The sequence below is a fragment of the Argentina silus genome (genome assembly GCF_951799395.1).
Source record: "Argentina silus genome assembly, chromosome: 11".
NCBI classification, from domain to species: Eukaryota; Metazoa; Chordata; class Actinopteri; order Argentiniformes; family Argentinidae; genus Argentina; species Argentina silus.
The window spans coordinates 4,881,802-4,905,083 of NC_139665.1; the positions used below are offsets into that span (position 1 = coordinate 4,881,802).

At 43.8% G+C, this 23,282-nt stretch overlaps 2 protein-coding genes across 2 annotated transcripts; both read left to right on the forward strand.

Annotated features, from left to right (window-relative positions):
* Positions 1 to 1,677: 1,677 nt before the first annotated feature.
* On the forward strand, positions 1,678 to 15,622 carry rmp24 (ribonuclease MRP subunit p24). Its single transcript, XM_083680208.1, has 5 exons — positions 1,678 to 1,964; positions 6,143 to 6,165; positions 6,836 to 7,047; positions 13,912 to 14,105; positions 14,440 to 15,622. Exons 1-5 carry the CDS (start codon positions 1,870 to 1,872, stop codon positions 14,585 to 14,587), a joined length of 672 nt encoding a protein of 223 aa, XP_083536334.1. The 5' UTR covers positions 1,678 to 1,869; the 3' UTR covers positions 14,588 to 15,622.
* A 358-nt stretch (positions 15,623 to 15,980) lies between these two features.
* rp9 (RP9 pre-mRNA splicing factor) lies at positions 15,981 to 22,926 on the forward strand. Its single transcript, XM_083680231.1, has 6 exons — positions 15,981 to 16,247; positions 17,995 to 18,025; positions 18,785 to 18,914; positions 19,916 to 20,007; positions 20,603 to 20,664; positions 22,380 to 22,926. The coding sequence occupies exons 1-6, from the start codon at positions 16,102 to 16,104 to the stop codon at positions 22,576 to 22,578; spliced, it is 660 nt and encodes a 219-aa protein (XP_083536357.1). The 5' UTR covers positions 15,981 to 16,101; the 3' UTR covers positions 22,579 to 22,926.
* Positions 22,927 to 23,282: the final 356 nt, after the last annotated feature.

The following is a 23,282-nucleotide window of genomic DNA, read 5'->3' on the forward strand; positions in this document are numbered from 1 at the left end:
TCTATCTATCTCTCTCACGCACGCACCGCACGCACGCACACACACGCGCACACACACACACACACACACACACAGACACACAGACACACACTGGCTACTTTAATGTCGAAACGAATTGGGTCTCGGACTTTGCAAGCCAATTTCACATTTGAAGTGAGAGAAAATCAGTTTACGGTATTCGGTCGGATTTTACGCACAGCTGCTCTAGACAGAGGCTATTTCAATCTTGTTTAGGGCAAAGGACCGAATGCCTGACAGCACCTGATTAAGTGGAAGATTTACTCTCGGACAAAGTGAGGAGCCATCTCATACTTTACGCATTTCAGTTGCACCTATCCCTGCGGTGCCATACCCTATACCCGAGTGCGCCCACCTAGAAACGGATAGGCTACCATTACCGTTATGACAAGTTATATATAATAAAATCATGATGATAACGTGACTATCAACGTTTACATTTTGGAGGGGGAAAAAAAGCCAAATCCATCCGATTGTTTTACTCAGTTTGACTTACATATGACTGCTTTATCTAAAATAAATATCATACATATAATCAGAAGTGAGAGAAAGAACATGCATACTCATAATTACCATCTGTTAGACCGAACTGATAGCCTCTACGGTCCGGGAGAGGATGCGCGTAAAAGACCACTCTGTTAGACGCTGCTCCGTGGACACTGACTGAAGGTGTCTCACTTCAGCATCGGGACGGGTTGGCTACTCATCATCAATGCCCCCCCCCCCCCCCCCCCCCGAAATCTCATTCATGTTTAACAAAGAATGTTTAACAAAGAACCTCTGTAACTTATTCTCTGTCCACTCACGACTCACCCCATATGCTACCCTGACATTATACTGGGTCCGTTTCAGACCGTGTTGCTTCCTATCCGCACTCCGCGAGTGTCCTCTGCGCGCGCGTGCTCGGTTCCCCTGTCGTTTTGAAATATCCAATTTCATAGCCACTGCCCCTCAGGGCATTTCTATGCTGGACTCGATGGAATTATTTTCTTGCCTGGATCCATCAGGAGTTGGGTAGAGCAGGGGGGTCTCTCCTTGTGCGATCTCTGATGGGGTTGCGGTATAATGTCAACCCAACAGTGTCCGTGATTGCGGAGAACACTAAATTCGTCGAACATTCATACCTAATTTTCCCTAAAGCCTACTTAACCTTCACATTCAGGCCGCCTGTAATAATGACTTAACTTGCATGTTCGTGAGGTCAATGAGGTCAGTATTCTAATTGCATGATGATCAAGTGTTTTACCTGACCTTGAAATACGACCCTAAATATACACACATTTTCTATTCATTATAGCTGTCACAGTTGTGATGCCTGCAAATTCTATAAGGGGGATAGCAAATGGCATGTTTGATAATGGTATGGCAATCTTTAGTGATACTACTACAAGTGTCTACTGTTTTTCATTTTACTAACGTGTGTGGTTGTTGTAGGCTTGTCTTATGGGACATAATCATTTCGATTAACCTGGGGGGAAAGTAAGAATTCCAATTTTCCCTTTAAAGACACATCAGATATTTATTTCGAGTTACAGTGCGTGACATAGTGCATATTATATTATAGGCCTATAATAAAATCGAACTACAGTCCGGTGCACATTTCCTCGATTACCCATGATGCTTTGGTTTTGCGTGACGCATTGTGGGGCTAGTAAGTTAGGAAGGAAATGCATTTCATGCAAAATAACGATAGCAATAGATAACGATCACAGTTATAGTACATTTATTGCTTTTGCATATTGTTAACATTGTACGTTAATTTTCGTAGTCCTCTTATTTCCCTTCTAATACGTTTTAAAGGACGTTTAAATCAGGAAGTGACTGTAACACGCGGATCACCGTGTGTGAAATATGTGTGAGGAAACCAAAGACACACGTCTCAAGTTTCTCATGGAAGCTTCGCTGTTGTATCAAGACAGTTGTCCAGAGCAATCGCGATTTCTCATGTAAGTTATTTTATGTAGTTGCAATGACTACATCTCGTCACTTTTATCTATGTATTTCGCTCGCATGCAAATTATTTTTAATGTAATAACCCTCTAGCAACGCTAGGTGGCAGAGCTTGCCCAATGAAAATCTCTCTCTCTCTCTCACGCACAAACGCACAGCTTGTTCGCTCAATGTCAATGATTGCACAGGCTGTTGTTCTTGATGATGTCCACTTTGTCTATCAGGCTACATGTTTGAATTGTCCTGCCTCTTTGCATGAATTCCCATGGCAGACTATGAGCTGAGACCCAGGTGGTGAGAGTGCCAATTGGTGCCAGTGCCTGGCAGTGGATGTCTGCTATCCTGTGGCGTACCCCTTGACAAATCAAAGCTGTGAACAGCAAGCCCCAGAGCATTAAGCTATTACGGGAGCCCTGCTCCTTTAGGATGCCACTATCTGTCAATACAGTTCCAACATGTTGGTATGCCAACCATGATTATACGGTTGTATGGCTCACCCTGTGATGTGATTTCCATGATTCATTCTGGAAGGTTTTTAGGGATATTGAAGCTGTGTTCATGTCTCAGGGGTGTATGAGCTTTGAGGAGGCTCTCTTTCAATGCTTGAGTGATAGACCATGTTACTGTATCATGTACACATTATTGCAAATTAAAGATTTTCAAATAGGCCTTCTAGGCTTATTTCTTCATTTCTTTATCCTTTAAAGCTCTGCCATTTTTGACTCTTTAGCCAAACCATTCTTTTCACCCAGTCAGCTGGCTTTTTATTTCTCACAATGGTGACTGCATTATACATTTTAGTCTTAAAGCCAAAAGTAATTTCTCTAGGTGTGTGTGTGTGTGTGTGTGTGTGACACGTGCACGCTTGTGTGTCTGGTGTTTGCGTTGGGCGTCAGCCAGAGCTCCCAAATCCTCTGGCCTATTTTTACTCTCACCCGCATGAGCCAGAAAATGTGTGGTGAGAATTTAAGATGGAAATGAAAATAAGGTTTTATTAGGAAATAATCAGTTTATTCATCCCCGGTCAGGATAAGTAAACGGATGTATTCAAGCTAGCTTCTTTTAGCTCTTAAGATTTTCTCCAGATTCTCGACTCTTTGTGTACAGCGCTGATTATAGGTGAAGTGTTGGACTAATCTGACTGATATTGCAGCTATCCATGCCTGATGCCTAGAGTTAGCCTATGTAGGTTAAAGAAATAGGCTAGTAAGATCACATTTTCAGCCGTCCAAGAAGAATTCCACCCCAAAGGACAGACTGACTGATTTCAGTACTTTTTTTTCTACATTGTATCAACAAAAACCAGAGCGAAAGTCGTAAGTCATATTAGTCCTCTATCAGTTTGGTTGCATGATATTAAATGAAAACAATAAGCTGACTTTGACAAAGCAAATTGATGGCATGCACTGTAGATGAAGTGGCTGGTGAGCATTAGGCCCATTTATCAACAGCCGTCCTGCATACTTTGGGAGTTGCTCGTGCTGTTTATTTCCACTTATGGTTTTTGCCAATGCGTCATATGGTTGTTTGTTTTGAGTGGTTTTGTCATTACTCATATGTTCTACCCTACATTTTTGGGGGTCTTGTTGCCTTGTCTGACTATCTTCTCCCTCGGTCAGAGCCCTGCGTGTGTGGTTGTGGGGTGACTGTGGTCTTACTCACAGTGCCAGCGAGTGTGGTTTCCTGTCAGCTCTTTAAGGAAGGTATGTGGGCTATGACGGACTGAGCCCCAGCTGACACAAGTACTTCATTGGATTATCAGAGACCCACGGCACTGTGTGTCCCCCACCCTCGCCCCCCCCCCCCCCCCATCTCATCTCCCCCCTCTCTGTGTCCCACTCTCACCAGCCTGTCTCTACCCCTCTCCATGGTCAAAATGTTGCCTGTCTGCCGCCTCCCCCTTCCCTCATCCCTTTTCCCCTCTCCCCCATTTCTCTTCCCATTCAGTGGTCAGTGCTGCCTCCACCTTCCGTCTCTGTTACCCCTTCCGCCTCCCTCTCCCACCATCAGTCGGCTCAGAGCCCTCCCTCGGTCAGTGTCCCCTGTCCCAAACGTGAGCCCCAGACAGGGGGCAGCTGCTGGCCTGCTGGCCTACTGGGCTGCGTCCCCTCCAGGCACTCACCCTGCCATCTGTAGGGCCACCGGGGTATGGAGGGGGCAGGCCTCTGCCACACCTCTCACTCTCCCCTGTCAGCACAGCCAGGCTGTTGTGTCTGAGTCCCTGAGCTATTACTGGGGGTTTTGTAGTACACAGGACGTTCCTCTCTCCAGGCTATCTGCTCTGTGATGGTATCGGGTGTCCACAGAGGAGGACCTGCTCCAGCTTCAACTGCCTCGTTGATAACATCTCACCCACAGAGCGGTCCCGATGTTTATCTCAGCTCTGAAGTGTGCTATTAAAAGGAGAGAAGCATGAGAAGTATTTTAATTTGATTAGAGCGGTGGAGAGCCCTTACGGTATCTCATCTCCCGGGGCTTGCTCATCAGAAGAGCGGGATGTCTCTTTAATGCCTGCTGGGTGGAGACCCAAGGGGTCACTTCTGAGGCAGAAATGGGCCATTTTGGAAGTTTAGGAATTTTCTCAGGATCGGAGATTACAATCGTGATGAAAACGAAGCACTTTTGTTTGCTGTTGATCTCTTTCTTCTCACACTACAAAAATGTCCACAACTGAGTGTGTAGGCGTCTTCATGCTGGGAAATGATCATGCTAAAATTGAAGGAGCAATCAGTATTAAAATGTTATAAAGTCTGCTTTAATGTAGGCCCATTGTATGATGTTTTTAAGCAGGTGATATCATGGATTTTTAAGAAGATCGCTTTGAATCTCCTAGTATGTGCTAACTATTGTGTTTAGCCGACATTTCTAGAAGCGTTTGGGGAATCAGTAGGGCCGATGTTAGATGAAACACATCCTTCTATCTCGGGAGACTGGGTCTTTCTCTTCCAGCACTCTTATCTCTGATATCTCTGCACTCTAATTACCTAGATGTATGTTTTGTCCCCACGCACCCATATCAGAGCCTTAATCGAGCCAGTAGTAACAGTAGATTAAGGAGATCACCGGACCGTAAGTCAGACTGTACGATCTCTGATCTGAGGCCAGCAACAAAGCCTCTGCTCTTCGCCATTCGTGCGTCCGCCACAAGCCTTCTGGCATGCAGGAATTGGCTGTGGGGGCAAACCGCTGTCGCCACAAAAGCTGCAGTGCCAGCAGGGTCGGTGCTAGATTAAAGCCCAGAGGCCCCCGCCCCCCCCCCATCTCGTCTCTCCTTCCTGGCTGCACGTGCCATGTTGATGCCCTGACAGAAAATATCATGGGTCCATTTTAGCATAGCATGGCTAATTTTAGTGTGACTTTGGAGAGGCTTAGTAAAGTGTTTGTCCAAACACCCCTCCAGAGGAAGACATAAAAGAAAAGACTATGGGGAGATGAAGCCATTAAAAACTCTTGTAGCTGTGCCCTATTTGTATCAATCCTCATTTGCCTTTTTTTCCTGCCAAACATAGGACATTCTCTACAAAAGTTTACCACAACAGAAGGGTAACATAGCAGGGCTTTGGTTTTCCTTGTTTTTTTACAGTTAATTCTGTTTTAAGTTGGACTGAGGAACAAAACACACTCAATCCTGAACATAAACAATCGCCTACCTACTGCTTATGTTCAGGATTGAGTGTGTTTTGTTTGCTTAAACTCATTTGATATTCAAAAAGGGCCACTCATTCAGATGCAGTGTGGAAATGCTTTTGCAATTAAATATTGAAAGCCTCTTTTGGAATCCCTTAATATCCCTTAAAGAGAAGTGAAAGAAAAACATCAGTTCTCTTTTCTTTTGGAGAGGACATAAAGGAATTCTTTAAGAGGCTGTCAATGTTACGGTATCTCATCTCCCAGGGCTTGCTCATCAGAAGAGCGGGATGTCTCTTTAATGACTGCTGGGTAGAGACCCAAGGGGTCACTTCTGAGGCAGAAATGGGCCATTTGGAAGTTTAGGAATTTTCTCAGGATCGGATATTGTTGTTGATCTCTTTCTTCTCACACTACAAAAATGTCCACAACAGAGTGTATAGGCTTCTTCATGCTGGGAAATGATCATCCTAAAATTGAAGGATCGTTTCCAATAAAAAAAAGCTCTTATAACCAAACGTTTTTCTCCTGTGTTTTTGTGTCTTAGGCGAAGGCATCAGAGGATAAAAGGTGAGTTATACAGGTTTAAATAGTGTATGACTTAACATTGTAGTTAGTTTTTCTGTTTCCATTTCTGTTATTTATTTTACATTTACCCTTGTATATTCAGCACACACACTGTTTATCACAGTATACAATTGCCCTCACAGAGCAGTGGTGAGACAGGAGGGTAGGAGTTGTCACACAGATAAGGCACAATAATCCCTGGTAATCTTACTGAGGTGGGCAGCTGTCCTCATCAGACTCTCTGTTGACGATCACTTGATACACCACACGCTGATCTCCTGTACAAGACGGAGCCACAACACAGAGAGAGGGAGAGGGAGGTTCTGATCAGAAAAGCTGCTAAGCTTGGGGCGCTTAGTGGTGTAGCACACTAATGCGCATACCACATAATCGCAAGGTTCCTGGTTTGATTCCGACACCTTCTTGCATTCTGACACGTCTTGCATGCCATCCCTCCTCTCTCTCTCTCCCATCCTTCCTTCAATCTCTACTGTCTCTATCCCAATAAAGCAGAAATGCCTTAAACATATTTTAAAAAAGAAAAGCTGTTAAGCTTTACCCCCCTTATGAAAATGTGTTCTATCTTCAGAATAACATGATGTTCTCACTGTCTCCTCTCCTTCCTTATTTTCCCCTTGCCTCCCCTCCCCTCCCCTCCCCTCTCCTCTCCCAGCTCCAGGTAGGCTCGAGACCATCGTTAAAGGAGCACACTGCCCCTTCTGCTTCCAGTGGCGTTGCCCTGACAACCACCGTCTGCGGTTGCGGCCCAAGCGGCGGGCATCGACGCGGGTGCAGAAAGTGCTGCAGCGGGAAGCCAGGGGCAAGCGGCTCAGCCTGGCGCAGAGGGACATCCTCCGGAGGTTCAGGAGCTCCTCCTCGGCCCTGGTGAGACAAATCCTGTCTCTGTCAGGAACTCATAGCTGACCTAGTTATCACTATCATCCCCAGTCCTAGCTGTCAATCATTTTCACGTTTTTCTCCGGCAAATGTCTAAACGGCATGACTAGCAAAGGAGTTGTGTTGTTGAACGTGTGGCATTTATTTAGTTTAAGAATGTACACAAAAACTAGCACAAGATTGTCCAGTAATCCAGTCAGATGAGCCAGTCACGTTTCCCCTGAAATGAAACAGGCGCTCACCCACAGCTGAGCAAACTTAATAGTGTGTATCAATGCTTTGAAATGTGACGCACAATCCAAGTTAATAATGGTTTGTATTGCGTTTTCATGCTTTGTAACATAACAAGTAGCAGTCCCATAGACTAGCCTAGACAAACAAACCCCCCCCCGGTTAAAGGTTACATAGCCTAGTTTAAGGAGGTGTTTGTATGTATTTACTTGTGAATTTATTTCCCTGCCTGAGTGTAAAGGCCCTTGATTATGCAGTGTGTGTATCACTGTTCCCAGAGGAGGGGGGTAATGTATCCCCCCATAGCGTCCCCTGTCTGATGGGTGGCCTCTGGGGTATTTTTACATCAGGTGTATTTACAGTATGCATGCAATGGAATTGGGGCTATAGGGTTCTGCTGAGAGAGATGGAAATGGATTTGAAAGCCCAGTGAGAGAGGTAGCTAAAGACCTTGCCTTGGATTCCCTGTCCCCCCTCCCCCTCCTCCTCCTCCTCCTCCTCCCATCCTATTCCCGCCTTGTGCTTTTAATCGTGAACATCTGCCTCTAGGATCTGACAGGAGGTGAGAGGGAACGATGTGTTGCCGGTGTTCTCCTGCCACCTGGGCCTAGAGAAGGAACGCGGAGGGTTTGACAGCAGGAGTGGGTCGCGAAGCGGCAAGATGACAGGAGAGATGGGAGGGGGAAGGCAGTGGCCCTCGGGCTTCATGCAGGCGCCCATTATAAAGGGAAGCCCGTTCACCTCAGACGGAAACGCTTTAGTCGCTGGGATTTAGTGACTTAATTTAAGCTTCTCCTCACCGCAGCCGTGCTCCAACCTGCCCGCTGAGTCACATGCAGGGGACCACGGAGAGAAGACAACACGCATGCACATCCAAACATACTCGCAGACATGCACATAAACATGCACAGGCACGCAGACATGCACATAAACATACGCACGCACGCATGCATGCACGCACATACACACGCACACACACAGTCTCAAAGCTTGAATCAGGGTTATTTCTGTACTCATTATGCTAGGTTTTTGGCTGGATAAACTCATGTGATATCCCCTCTATGGAATGATATCAAGTGGTTATGCAGCATCCGCTCTTCCCTGTTTCCACTGCATCACAGGTAGGCACGCTGTTGTGGCCGTTGAGTAGTAATGCAATATCAGATTCTACACTCTCAATCCTGTGGCCGTTTCACCATATGCTTTGTGGCCTAACATGACACAGAAAAACACACTCATGTTCCAATTCAGTTAAAGCTGGTCTGTGTCCCCTGTGTGCATCTGTCCGTGGCCTCAAACCCATCTCAGTGTGATTGTGTGTGTGTGTGCACACTGTTCAGGCCCTGTATCGATCCGTTCTCTCCATGCTCGGGGCTCTAGTGTATGGATGTGCTCTGAATCTCCCCCAGCGCGCCACCGCTTAGTCAGTCAAGGGCAGCGGTGGCCACTACAGCCCCAGGACCAAGGTCACACCAACCAGCCTGGCCTGGCCTGGCCTGGCCTGGGCCAACACAGGGAGGGGGAGAGGGAGAGTGGATGAAGGTGGTGTTAATGGAGCACAGCCTATTAATAGAAGACAAAGAGTCCATCTGCAATATTGATATGTGTGTGTCTTTTTTTTTTTTACTTTAGGCTATTGTGTATGCAAATGTGAGAGTTAATTCTGTATGCACGCGTCAGAAGTGTGAGAGCACCTGTAGGGACCAGTTATCACTGTGCTTTGTGACTGATCGTGCTCACGGTTCCTCCCCAGCCAGACAGATGTGTGCTCACGGTTCCTCCCCAACCAGACAGAGGTGTGCTCACGATTCCTCCCCAGCCAGAGGTGTACCACATGCATGGTCCCCCCCCCCCCCCCAAAGGAATGTCTGTGACTGTTTTTCTATCCTTTTGATTTCACTTTGTGTCAAGACAAAATGAAATGAGGTTATGAATAATGCAATGACACGGACATCATAGGAACTGAATAAGAATCGACCACCGAGACCTGTTTTATGACCCCGGTTAGCATAGCAAATACCAACGGTGCCTTTTTCTGCATGTGTGATGAAAAGCACATCGCAGGTGCTGTTCACATTCCAGGCATGACTGTAAACCACGGACTAGCAGAAGATATATGCAGAAGTCCAAGGTTGACGTGTCTATCTGTCTGTCGGTCTCTGGGGTCTGCCTGTGCTGCTGCTGAACAGATGGGCATGAGGACTGCATGAGCCGCAACGAAATCCGGGGGGGGGGGGGTTTAGTTACTATAACCTGAAGCTGCAAATCTAATTGGGATGGAAGATAGATGCTGACCTGCATTCATAATGCACATCTAATGAAATGGCTGAATAAGCTTGTGTGAAGGCCTGCAGTTTTATGACTATTCATTTTGAACTTTTCCATTCCAATTTTGGCAATTATCACCAATACCGGATATCATATTTTGTCCCAACCTTACTTTACAAAGTGCTACAGATCGAAAGCCGATAGTCTTAAGGGGGCAATCTGGTCTTGGTACATACATTTTGGGTCTTTTAAATGCATGATGCATATTTGATTCTTGAAGAATATAACTTAGAAATGCCTCCTGAGCTTTCAACTGACATGAGAACCCAACATGTAGGATTGTTTTACTTCATTGTTTGTAAACAATGTAATTGTAAACAAATACTGTATAGCTTCAAAACGTGGTTAAAATGGTTAAAATGGTTACATGGTTAAAACTATAATTTTGATCTCATGGATGGTCCATTGCATCCTTGCATCCAAAGCTCCTTCTATGAATTTGAGAGTGGTTAAATTTCTCCTTTAAAGCATTTTTGACATTTTGAACATACTGGCTAGAAAAACAATCTGGGAAAATCCTGTAAGCATTCCTTGAACACTGAACCTTATAATAATTCCTTGAAAAAAATGCAGACAAAATTAATGTGCAACATTTGTGTGGGCCCAGAAGTGACATCACAGCTCGGTACGCTGCAGGTAGCTGGACCTGAGGAATTCTTGACTTGTTCTCTTGTAGTTCCATCCCCCACCACCAAAAGGACAACGTAGCGCACTATCAAACTTCGGTTGATACACAAGTTGCAGACTCATAATACTCACAATACCTAACCAGGATTCATATAAATCTCATATTATCTATTTTAACAATGTTCATAGGAGGATTTCAATCATATAAGCAAAGTTACGTTATAAAGTGTGAAAATCTGTTGCTAACTGTGGGTCTGGAGGCATGAAATGTTGATAATGACAGGTCAGGTGGTCAAGAATTTCTCAGGTCTGCTGAGGAATATATACCCTCGAAGGTCTCTGTCTGTGACTACACATACTGTAGGAAGCTAGTTAACCTAAGCCCTGTCAAACTGCAAGACGTATTGACCACAGTATCCTTTCCATATGCTAGCCTACTCTATGCCTGTATCCATTCCAGAATCAACAGGTTTGAAGGAGCTGACGAAAGCAGGCTCCTTAGGCAGCAGCTCACGTTGGTATTCGATAGCAGGCGATGCTTGCCACAGGATTAGGGTCAATAAGTTCTTCATTTCAGGCGTCATTTATTCCCGTCGCTGTTTGACGAATGTGCTATCGATGGCTTTTTCTGATGTGCTGGAGGGTTTTTGTGTTTATTCTTGCAGGGATTTACGGCGGTGTTAGGCCATGAAGCAGAGGAGGAGAAGAGCCTGCTCACTCTCTCTGTCGTCAGAGCCCAGCGATACTGAGCCCTCATCACTGGGCAAAACAGCTTTTCTTAGGCACTCACACACTAGAGAAGCAATGCCAGCTGATGTTAGCCAGGCCGCCAGAGGTGACTCTGGTTCCCCTTGTCACTGATACTAGGCCAGTCCTGCGTGTCTCCTCTCAGGGGTTAAGTTTAGGAATTCAAGAGGGTAAGCTGATTCTGATCCTAAGGGCACAGAGGTAGGAGGAGCCAGACGGTTATAAGAATAAGGACCGTGTTGTTTTTTTCAATGCTGGAAAACAATAGGAAGGCTGTGAACATTATTCACTCATGTTTACACCTTGTTCTTATTGGTGTTGGCTCAGCGTGTGTAACATGAAGGGTTTACAATCTCTTTGCTGCACAGGATAAAACATTTTTAGCCTATTGTTTGAAAAAAATATGTTTTTTAAGGAGAGTGACTGCTACACTCGTGAGCACTCCTCTGAGCTTGTGGGTTAATTGCCGATACACATGAATAAAAACATACAGCGTTGGCTATTTTGAGTTGATGGGTCTATCTTTTTATTGGGAGGCTTTTAATGAGGCCTCTCACTACATCTGGGTATGATCCCATCTCTGGACTGCAGTGTCTGTCCATAGATGGTCTGTTTTGAAGCTGACATAAAGTTGGTCATCCTTGTTAACATCTCGTCTCCATGGGACTGGTGTGTTTATACATAATCATTGTCAGGGTCTTTTTTCTTTTGTGTTTTTTAATGCATAGCGGATATTAATGTAGTGAAGTTTTTATGTTATGATTAGAAACCTGAAGAATTATTTTTTTGTACTTCCATCCCCCTACACCAAGAGGACAACATGGCGCCCTCTTTGTGTTTTGATACACAAATACTCACAATACTTTAACTCACCAACTGCCAAAGAATTCTAGAACACTCACCACCTAGAGTGCCAAGTGTTTTATGTGGTGTTTACCTAGCAACAATACTTATGATACTTTGGCTACCAAATAAAGCATCGTCATTTATGCATTTTTGGTGAATAAAGTCACCCGTGGCACTCTAGAATGTTGACAATTTGGGCGACTTTATTCACCCTTGCCACTAAATGAGTTGACCAGAATGCTTAGAAACTTCTCTTTCAATGATGTTCGTAGGAGCGTTCCAACCATACGATCTGAGCGTCATGTTGGTGCTGGTAGGGCGCTCTCAGTCAACGCTGCAGCAGTCTGTCAGGCGACGTATGCAAAAACATCACTGCATGTTCAAAGGGGCAGAGGCTACAGGCAGCCAGCTAATGCTCCTCTGTAGCATTCAACAGTTGACATTGCGCTGGCTATGACGGTAAGTTTTGTGTGGTCGTCCCACCCACCGCCCCCAGCCTCCATCCACGCGGCCGTTCTGCATGTAGCCTTCCAACAGGGGGGTTTGATGAGCCTTGGGCTCCCTGCCATGTTGTATATTATGTATGTTGTGGTTGGAGTTATCTGCCGGAAAATAGAGAAATGGCACATCCAATTGTGTTGCCTAAAGGGCATATCATCAGAGCTGAATAACTTCCCTTTATGGCCTTATCAAAGGAATGACACATTGACATCACAATGTCACATCTTTCGCCACCTATCTAAATAGGGTTTGGGTTAGGGTTATTGTTCTGGAGAGAATGTATTTCTCAGTTTTTTTCCTAGTACTTAATCCAGAGTTGTGTGGCTGTGTGTATGGATTAGATCTGTGGGCTGGGGTGTGGCACCAATGACAGGCCAGTGATGAGTCATCTACAGGCTCCGCCCTCTGGGTCTGATGGGTGGGGCAGCTGTCAGGTGGTCTTTTATAAGGCTTGGCATGCAGGGTGCTTTAGTGAACATTCTCACTCTCACTAGCACACACACACACAGGGACAGCTCTGCTCCGCCAGGTCAATCTGGTTCAGTGAAACTCAACTCTCGGACTGCCACCTGTTAGACTCCTGGCAACATGGCAACCTTCATCTCGGTGAGTTACCACAACATCAGCACTGTCGACAGGCCTAGTTGATGTTTCGGGGCAAGCTATGGATGCCACTTTCCATAAGGCAATGTTATAAGAAGATATTTGATTGCTACTAGTACTAGTCATAGGGATGTTCTATATGGGTTGTTTTGTGTTGTCCTGCTTTGGGGGTGGCGTTGATTTCGTCATAGCAGGTCATGCCATATGTAAGACTTGTGATGTGCTCATGGAAGCACTTGCTGATTGGTAATAGATGTTTATCTATCCATCTATCTTCTTTAATGAGGCATGTAAAGTTTCAGTGGACCGTGTGACACAAGCCCGTGGTGTGTTGTTTATAGTCAGCTCACAAAGCGCCGTGTGCGCTGTTTACTTTGAGGCTTTGGATGCCAATAGTTGTCCTGAATCCTAGGAACGATGACTGAGTCCAATTTGCTTGCAGAAGAAGGTGTACTGTGCCATCATAACATGATGCATTTGCATGCATGCTTCATAGCATTCTTATTTGCCTACATATACACAAGTAAAGATCACTGAGAGATTTGCCTCCCGAGGTTTGTCTTGAAGTGTTTCTCTGCTGTTAGAAGAAGGGATGGGAGGGACAGTCTTGACTGAGGCCTTGGTCTGCCTGCGTCTCCCAGGGTCTTATTTTAGCCCTCTGGCACAGCTGGCCCTGTTCTCTCAGGTCCCAGGGGCCATTTTGTCAACGTGGTTGATGGTACAGACTGGGGCAGACGATGACCCCTTCATCATGATTGTAATCCAGTTTTTATTGACTGATGGGGGGGGTTTAAAAGAACAGAAATAGAATAGTCTGGATCTGGGCTTTCAGCAAAGAGATACGAGGAAGGATGGAAGATCAGACAATAACACCGCTTTTATTGACTGTCGGATTTATGTGCCCATGTGGCCCAAGTTTGTCTTGTTTAATGTGCCTGTCCTCTTAACTCTTTTCTTCCCCCATCCTAGATGGCCACCTGCCACACGTGCAGTAAGACAACCAGGCACTGTGGGATGAACAGGGATGTGATGGCCCAACTCTCCAGGAGCCACAGCACCCCTGGGAGTGCAAGCAAATGCAAGACCCCCAAGTCCACCAACAGAGCCAACATGGGTATCCCAAAGTCCGCCTCTAAAGAGAAGACCCCCTGCAGTACGCCGAGGTAAATGGCACATCCAGTTGTGTTGCCTAAAGGGTTAGGGTTATATATCATCAGAGCTGAATAACTTCCCTTTTTGGCCTTATCAAAGGAATGACACAATGACATCACAATGTCACATCTTTCGCCACCTATCTAAATAGGGTTTGGGTTAGGGTTATTGTTCTGGAGAGAATGTATTTCTCAGTTTTTTTATAGTTTTTTTCCCTAGTACTTAGATGATCTAGTTACGGCATTTTACAAGATCCTTGAGATATTGATAGGACTATTGTAATCATTGTTGGCTAAACTTCCTGATTCTTACATGTCTGTATTTTGTGCTCCCTCCCTTCCACAGATCGATATCTGAGACCACCAGTTCCCCCTCCTCCAAGCCTGCTAGTGTGAAGAAATCTGCCTTTTCTCGCCTCAGGAAGTTGCTGATGCTGGAGGACAGCCAGAAGAGCAAAAAGGGCGGCCTGAAAGACTTCCTGTCATCGCTCTGAGTGACACAGTGCTTCACAGCCAGCCCACCACAATGCCAGGCTCTCTAGCCTCACCTGCTTAGAATGGCTCTCCTGGAAGTCAAAACAAGCCTGGGGGAGGGGGGCGTTCATCTGTCAGTGAGTGCTACAGTGTCTCCTGATGGGCTTATTAGAGGGGTACTTTTTTTTCTTCAAACACACAAAGCCCCCTCCCCCCCCCCTATAGAGCTGTCCAAACTGGGAATGGTCCCATAATGGCGCCTTAGAAATTCCACTGTCCATATCGGATGGCAGGATGCCACAGAAAGCCCACCTCTCTTCCACGGTGTTTGTGAAGGCAAGCAGAATAACTGCTCATGAGAGTTTGAGAGGGTTATTTTTGTTTTCTTACAATCGCATTTGAGATAAATATGAATAATACATTCTTTTCAAGATAATGTGACTTTTTTTTCTTGGTTGTCCACATAATTTTTCTTGATTTATTTTTGTGGCCTTCTCCTTGGGGATGTAGGGCTGATCTGTAGCTTTTTACAAGTGTTTGTGTGGCACCACTATTTTATGATCACTATGACACTTTTTTTTTTTTTTTTTTACCAGTGCGAATGTTTGATTTTGTAAACTGGTGCACATGTACTAGACAAGTTTATGTGATTATTATTTTAGGATCTAATGTGATCAACTGCAATCAACTGTTTACATTGAATAGGCTGATTGGCCTGAAAGGTGGGATGACAAGATTTTTTAACAAAACAAACTTTCCTTCAGTATTGTTTTGTTATTTAATTAACACAACATGCTGTTCATGTTAAATTATTCACTTTTCACCTTGTAGTTAAAGAGAAAGTACATAGTTTGGAGCTGTATATATTCACAATTTATTTTTTGACTGTACTTTGTACTGACTAATTATCCCAACAAACTTTAGTAAACATTTACTGAATAATAATGTTGTTTATTTGATTGTTTGTAATTCATGTAATGTGTGGGTTTATCATTGCATATAAATCCTGAAATACCTCACCTTTGTATTTCTCCTATACTTTGCTTTTCTGAAATAAAAACCCTTTTAGTATATAATTGTTGTTGCTGGGTGTTGATGGTATAGGGGGGCTTTACAACAGTAAAGTAATTGTAGCCTTGATAAATGTAAAATAGGTCATATTTCTGTGGAGATTGAAATGGCCGAATGAGCATTGGTAATTACTGTACCAAATGGTAGGAAGGGGAACGCTCTCTTGGTTAGAACAGCTTTACTTGCTAACATGATTGATTCGCACAGCAGGCCTGGTCTTGTCTGCCTGTCGGTCGGTCGGTCAGTCTGTCTGCACTCGTCTCGAGTCGCGTTGACCTGCAGGTGGCGCTGGATTTTAAGGTGAGCATAAAGCAAACAGGAAGTATACAGGAGAAGAGTGGTTAAATGATATCACTGGAAGATGTATCTTCCCTAAAAAAAAAAGCTAGAAACGCATCAAGTTTGTATTCAAACGGTTGTTTAATTAGCTTTTTGCTCCTTCGCGTTTACTGATGTCAGTGCAATGTCGGACAGAAAGCGATCGAAAGAACATGAGGACAGAGGAGACCGCAAACGCCACAAGGAATCAAAACACGATGTGGAGAAACTCAAGAAACAAGCGAAAAAACTCAACCAACAAGTGCAAAAACTAAAGCACGTGGAGACGTTGTAAGTGGAAATCGTGCTTGTTGGTGACATTGAACTTGTGTATGAATAATGAATATGATTGTTGCTGCCCTCGTTGGGGATTTAGGGGAAGTATACGTGCATTGCTAAGTTAGCTTGCTCATGTCGTGTCAGCTCCGGCTGAGTGCTGCAGCACCGCAGTGCGAGCAGGTGGTATACGGCTACCGTCGTGACCCCGTCTCTGTTCCGTGGTGGTTTAGATGGGATACGGCTACCGTCGTGACCCCGTCTCTGTTCCGTGGTGGTTATAGATGGTATACGGCTACCGTCGTGACCCCGTCTCTGTTCCGTGGTGGTTATAGATGGTATACGGCTACCGTCGTAATCCCGTTTCCCTCGACTTTTTCACGAACCTTCGTAGCATTATTGAGCAGGGAAAATATGTTACTTGTCTACAATAATCATGGTGACATTTGACGGTAACTTAACCCCTAAAGATACCAACATATTTCGCACACGTTGTGCACCAACAGGGGCCAGACTCCAATACTGGAAACATTACACAAGCCACAATCTTTCAAAAATAATGTTTTTTTCTTTCATAATCATTTATAACAGCAGACATTTGTTTTGCCCCAAAAAGAGTTGGATTGAACCGTCAAGCTTAAAAGATGAAGACGAGTAGCGTGTTGAGTGTGACCATAGCAACGGTATGCTTTTCATAGGAGCCCATGTAAATTCATCTAACTTGAAACGCTTACACATTTCAGAAGTCTAAATCGTATCAAAAGAATGTGTAGAAATTATTTAAGTGCCGTCAGTCTCCACATTTTAAAGATGAATTAAGGTGTCAAGCTTAAAATATGAAGGAGATTTCAGAATGTATCATAGGAAGCCAATGGTCCCTATTGAAACCCATGTTAATGTATGCGACTTAAAAAAGCTTAGGTCTAAATAGTATACAAAATCTGAATGAAAGTTCTTTAAGTTGAGTCAACCTACATATTTTGAAGTTTAATTGAGGTGTCAAGCTTAAAACATGAAAAAGGAGATGCACTTCAGTCCCAATGGTCCCTAGTGAAACCTATTGTAAGTGTAAATAGTATCAACATCAGAATGGAAGGTCTTTAAAGGCATTCTTTGCAGGACTATGGCCTCTTTTCACTGCAATGGGAATTGCAATGACAATTCAGAATAGTGTCTCCCTCTCTCCCTCCCCTTGCTCAATGCAAACAACTTCTAACTAAAACAATGAATCTGTCAATAATTTTCACGTTTTTATCCAGCGAATATCTTTCAATGTGCGTTATTTTGGCGACCAGTAGTTGGCGATCTCATAGTTATCGTTCCGACATACATTTTACCAACATAAAAAGCCGATTTTACTAGCAGCAACAGATTGTGACTTTCCACCGCCATCACTTTTAAGACCCTCTGGATCACCAACATATCTCCAAAGCTGGTGAAAGTTATCTGTAAAAAGACTTTCTCAGTGACCAAAGTAAGTGCAGTACATACGATACGACGGGAACCATTGGGGCTATATGCAGTGCAGTGAGTTGTCGTCTATCTGGGTGCTGCGTTGCCAATGTGGGCTGGCTAAACAGTGTCCCCTTTTGAATTATGTGGGGATTTGTTTTTCTTGCTATACCCCATATGTAAACAAAATAACATGGTCTTCTTGTCCAAAAATGTCTTCCTCTCAAGGTTGATGAAATACAGCTCTAGCTAGATTAGTGTTTCCGAGTTTATCACATTGACTCTTGTTTCTTTCTTCTTCCTTATGTAGTTATGAAAAACCTCCCCCTGGACTCATTAAGGTACATGCACATCTTTGTTGAGCTCACTCTGACAGCCAATTCATCACTGATGTATTAAGTCATAAAATAGATCAAGTAAAGTAGGTTATGCACCATATAGCTGAGAAACCAGTCTCGGATACAGTGCATTCGGAAAGTATTCAGTTTTTTCCACATTTTGTTATGTTACAGCCTTATTCTAAAATGGATTCAATTATTTTTATTCCCTCATCAATCTGTACCCAATACCTCATAAGGACAAAGCCAAAACAGTTTTTTTTAGAAATGTCTGCTAATTTATTAGAAATAAAAAACTGATTACATAAGTATTCAGACCCTTTACTCAGTACCTTGTTGACGCACCATTGACAGCGATTACAGCCTCAAGTCTTCTTGGGTATGACGCCCCAAGCTTGGATACTTATGAATACTTATGTAAATGTGATATTTCAGTTTTTTATTTTTAATAAATTAAAGCAAACATTTCTAAAAACCTGTTTTCGCTTTGTCATTATGGGGTATTGTGTGTAGATTGATGAGGAAATTAATTAATTGAATCCATTTTAAAATAAGACTAACATAACAAAGTGGAAAAAGTTAAGGGGTCTGGATACTTCCCAAATGCACTGTGGGTGTGTGTTTGTCGGATAAGTTCAGCAACAAACTTAAGCCTATTTGGGGTGCGTTTCCCGGCTGTGCACTGCGACATTGCAATGGGAACTGGTTGAATGTGTTGCATTATGTCCTCCTGAGGTACACATTTGGCTGACTGTTTTTTAGGAGGATGCGTACAAACCTGAGGACTGTATTCCTGCTGCACCAGGAAATGAGGATGCCAGGGACTTCCTGGCGCATGCGCCCACCAAGGGGCTGTGGATGCCCCTGGGGAAGGAGGTGAAAGTTATGCAGTGTGAGTACAAGGGAGATGTTATAACTGCTGCCAATAAATTGTAAAAAAAAAAAAAAAAAAAAAAAAAAAAAAATATATATATATATATCATTGTATGTGAGTGCAGTCCTGTTCAGCACAGAAAGTCAACTCATGTCCCCTTATAGCACCATTTGGTTTTTGGTGCTATACATGGTCACATCATGCCTGTATGAGTAGACATTACAGCGTGGTTCAAAAATATACTGGTGATATAGTAATATGTCCCCAAATGATGGGTAAGACAGACATTACAACCAATAGGCCTATGTTGTGATTGTGCTGTATGTCTTCTTATGTGTATACTGTATCACAATATTAGCCACCCTATGAGAAATATAGCCTTCATTACTGATTGGGGCTTATCTCGTCATTGAAATGTCCTGATGTTCTTTCATTACCTCTCCTAGTCCAGAGGGTGTCACTTGAGTTCCCAGTGAGAATGAAGAGATGCTAGGCTTCATGGACCCATATATTTAATGAGCTCAGGGTACAGTGTGGAGAGATTCACTTCTGTTCTGTTGTCACTGAGAGAACAGTTTCATAATTTCCCTCATTAATTCCTCTGTCCCACTCATTTTTATGCTATGCAGGGGACCCAAAGCACACGGACGCTGTCTACAATGTCTTATTTGTTCCTCGGTAGAATCCAAAGGCATTGTTTGTCCCAGATAATCCTTTAGGAAAATATTTTAATATGTTGTCTTGTTTCTTGTTACAGAGAGCATTTGTATAAACCATTTCTATCAGATTTTGTGAGAGAACAGGAGAACTTTGTGCTGTGGAAGCTTGGGGTTAGCTTGGGGTTAGCTTGGGGTTACAAATAGATGAAGAAAATGTCGGGTTTTTTTCTGTCTTGAAGCTTCAAATTATTATTACTATTTTCTGTCACTCATCTGTCAAATGGTGAACATGTTGGCACCAGTCACTAACCAAGTGGTAGAAAGTGATTGTGATGTTGTTGGATGTTCTGTTCTGTGCAGGTTGGAGATGCAAACGCTATGGTCACCGGACGGGGGACAAAGAGTGTCCCTTCTTCATCAAAGGAAACCAGAAACTGGAGCAGTTCAGAGTGGTGAGTCTCTAGCTGCAGCCAGCATGCTCCTCTCCCAGACACAGTGACTGACGTCTGATTCCCTTCACTTCTCCAGAGGTGTGCCCTTGTGCACTCCCCAATATGGATTGAAAAGGAATGAATTTGTGTAAGACGTGCTGGAAAACTCTTCAGAGCCCCTGCTGACATCAATCCAATTATTTTGAAATCACCAGGCGTCCAGGGGAATGAACAAGAGCACACTTTGGGGAGGAGGGTTAGAGAGTGTAAACATATCTGAACATCACAGTGCCTTTTTTTACTGTTACAGTACCTGGGAGCGTAATAGTGCCTGCTGCAGCAGATTCACTGTAGGCCTACGTGCAATACCACTGCAATGATTACCATAAGTGCAAGTGTATCATATTTTCATTTGTCCCATTGTGATGCAACCAGATTTAAAAGTGCTGATACAGCAGAAGACAGTTGAATGGATGAGAATGTGTTTAGTTGAAGCAAGTAGCAATACCTGCACGAGGTTGTGTCTTGTAATGCTTGTTATCATTGAAGCATTTACAGTGTTTTCTGTCCTTTTGTTGACAGTTTTCAATGGTTGTAAACTGTATGTTCTTTACAGGCACATGAAGACCCAATGTATGACCTGATCAGAGAAAACAAGCGGAATGAAAAAGAAACAAGGTAACATCTACATTACTTAATTAATGAATACATTAATACTAGTATCTCTCACAGTCCATCATCACACTCACAGGTAAATGTCCGGGTTCATCACCAAAATAAAACCTGGCCATGTCAGAACATACTCAGACATTTGGGCATTGCAGGTGTGATTTAGTTCACTGTTGTTGAAGAGATAAGCCAGTTACCAGGATTAGATTGGTCAGTATCGCGCAAGATGCGTGTTTTAAGATTGAACAGACCATCAAACATTTAGATCATACATTTCTGATGCAAACTTCAATGTTTCCCAGTTTTTCAGCAATCTGACTGTGCAATGTCTATGACCTGGAAAGTGTGGCTGGCTGGCTGGCTGGCTGGCTGGCTGGCTGGCTGGCTGGCTGGCTCTCTGTGCAGGTTTACATTAAATACCTTCTGACATGAGGATGCCAGAGTAGTTGTCTCCACTGTTGGTAGTGAGGCTAGTCTAGTTTGGTGCATAGAGGTCGTTCAGAGAACAGTGCCTTTGTAACGTGTCTGCGCTGGATTAATTTAGGCATGCCATTTATAGCATAGGGTGTTACCACTTTCTTTGTTTTGCACACAACAATTCAAGCTGTCGGAACTGTAAGTAAAGAACCCAACTCTTGAGTCTCTGACAATCCAAGTATATAGTGAGGGTATGTTTCAGTCAGGTTATGTTTTTTAGGTTTTTTTGTGCATTTGTGGAAGATCAATGTGTCTTTAAGCACAGAGAGATTGACAACAATGGGCAATGTTATCTGACACAGCAAAGACCGATTTTTTTTAAAACTGTCCCAACAATGAATTTGAATCTGAAGGCTACCAAGACGTTCTAGAATGTCAGATAGAATAAGAATAGGATCGATGAAGCCAGTAACGACTACCTACCACAGTACATTGTATTTCAAGTTGGAGTTGACTAAAGTTCTGCTCCATGATCTGATGGGAATTTGTGATTTTGAGTGTGACGAATGTGAAGTGACACCAGTGGAACGGGCCAGAGGAGCCTCTGTGTGAGAGAGAGTCAGGAGAGTCAAGAGTCACTGAGGTTGTTGCACGGTTCTTTGGGAAGGGGGACGACGACTTTCAAAAAGAACAACGTTCCACTGATGAATAGTTAACGCAGTTTGAGGATCGCACGGGAACTGCTTTTGAAGTTGCTTGTGTTTTCCAGTCTCTAGCACTCTCTGTTTCTCTGAACAAAGCGAATCGGCTGGAATACGCCGTGGTCCGTTTCTGTCCAATCAAAGAGTGTGTGTGGCTCACGCTTCAGTCTTGGAATTGTTTGATAATTTTTTTTCTCTTGATGAGATATTCATATTTTATTATTGAACAGTGCTGTATGTCCCAGGCAGTATTCTGATATTTTTATATTGGATCTTTGTCTTGTGTGCTTCAGAGTTGCTGTGCTGCCTGAAATGTGACCTACTTGAACACCAGCTGTAGACACCTGTAGTCACCCTTATGCCCGTACTACATGTACTGGCCAGCTGTTAGCTGACTATTCCTTTCACTCCCCATCGCTACAAACCACCCTTCTTAGTAAATTAATAGAAATTACAGATTCTATAGTCTTCCTGGACATTTTACCAGAACAAAGCCTGATTTGTACTGTGTTACTAATGTGTGTGGTTGTGTTCCTGTTCTGATGTTGGGGATTTTGTGTGTGCACTTGTGTGTTCACTGCTCACTGATGTTTTCTGCCTCTCAAGGATCGAGCAGCTCAGGCAGCTCCTGCAGGACACCACCTCAGACTCCGACAGCTCCACCTCTTCCTCAACGACCAGCGACCACGAGCACAGCAAGAAGAGGAAGAAGAGGAAGGACAAGAAAAAGAAGGAGAAGAAGAAAAGAAAGAAGAAGAGGAAGCACAAGTCCTCCAAAACCAGTGACTGCTCAGAGTCGCATTGACCAATCGGAACACACCTGGATTGTTGAAATAGAGAGCGGTGGCTGTGGGACCAGTCAGTGAGCAGCCACAGTGGTTCCTGCCCCAGTGGCTGTGTATGTCCTCACTTGTACACTCTGAAATGAGAGAACTCCTCACTTCCTGCTTTACCCCTTTCTCTGTCAGAGTCTTTCAATAATGCATGACTTATCCGATCCTTAATTTGCTCTAAGTGAGTTCGTTAGACTATGATCTAACTCCTTTAGATCATACAGAACTGGATCATATGGAAGTCCAGGAATGCTTGAATGTGTGAGAGTCTTTCAGATGAGAAGCACTGAGAGGCCAGAGAGAATGGCTGATGACACGAGGGGGCCTGGGGGCCTGGGGGCCTGGGGGCCTGGGGGCCTGGGGGCCTGGGCCAACCAGAGCTGAGATGAGTTTGGAACTTTTATGAAGAATGTTCTTGTTCGCTTGAAGGTTCCGATCCAAGCATATGAATGCTTCCTGTCATGTTTTTTCACATTTAAATGTTGGATGTCTGAATGCTTTGATAAATATTTGGAATGAGTTGCCGTTGGAATTTGCATATTTTATTTAATCCAGCCCCAGAAAGAGAGGGGAGAATGTATTTCAGTGTGTTCTCTGTGAATGAGAATAAATAGTCTTTTATCTTCACTCATTTAACTCAGAGCTGCGAATGAGAGAATAGAAAAACGTTTTCATT

Excerpts from the sequence above, each read along its gene's own strand:
- rmp24 (XM_083680208.1), top strand. The coding sequence starts at position 1,870 with ATGTGTGAGGAAACCAAAGACACACGTCTCAAGTTTCTCATGGAAGCT. Across the intron at positions 1,965-6,142 it reads GAGCAATCGCGATTTCTCAT|GCGAAGGCATCAGAGGATAA; the intron begins GTAAGTTATTTT and ends TTTGTGTCTTAG. Across the intron at positions 6,166-6,835 it reads AAGGCATCAGAGGATAAAAG|CTCCAGGTAGGCTCGAGACC; the intron begins GTGAGTTATACA and ends CTCCTCTCCCAG.
- rp9 (XM_083680231.1), top strand. The coding sequence starts at position 16,102 with ATGTCGGACAGAAAGCGATCGAAAGAACATGAGGACAGAGGAGACCGC. Across the intron at positions 20,008-20,602 it reads AACTGGAGCAGTTCAGAGTG|GCACATGAAGACCCAATGTA; the intron begins GTGAGTCTCTAG and ends TGTTCTTTACAG. Across the intron at positions 20,665-22,379 it reads CGGAATGAAAAAGAAACAAG|GATCGAGCAGCTCAGGCAGC; the intron begins GTAACATCTACA and ends CTGCCTCTCAAG.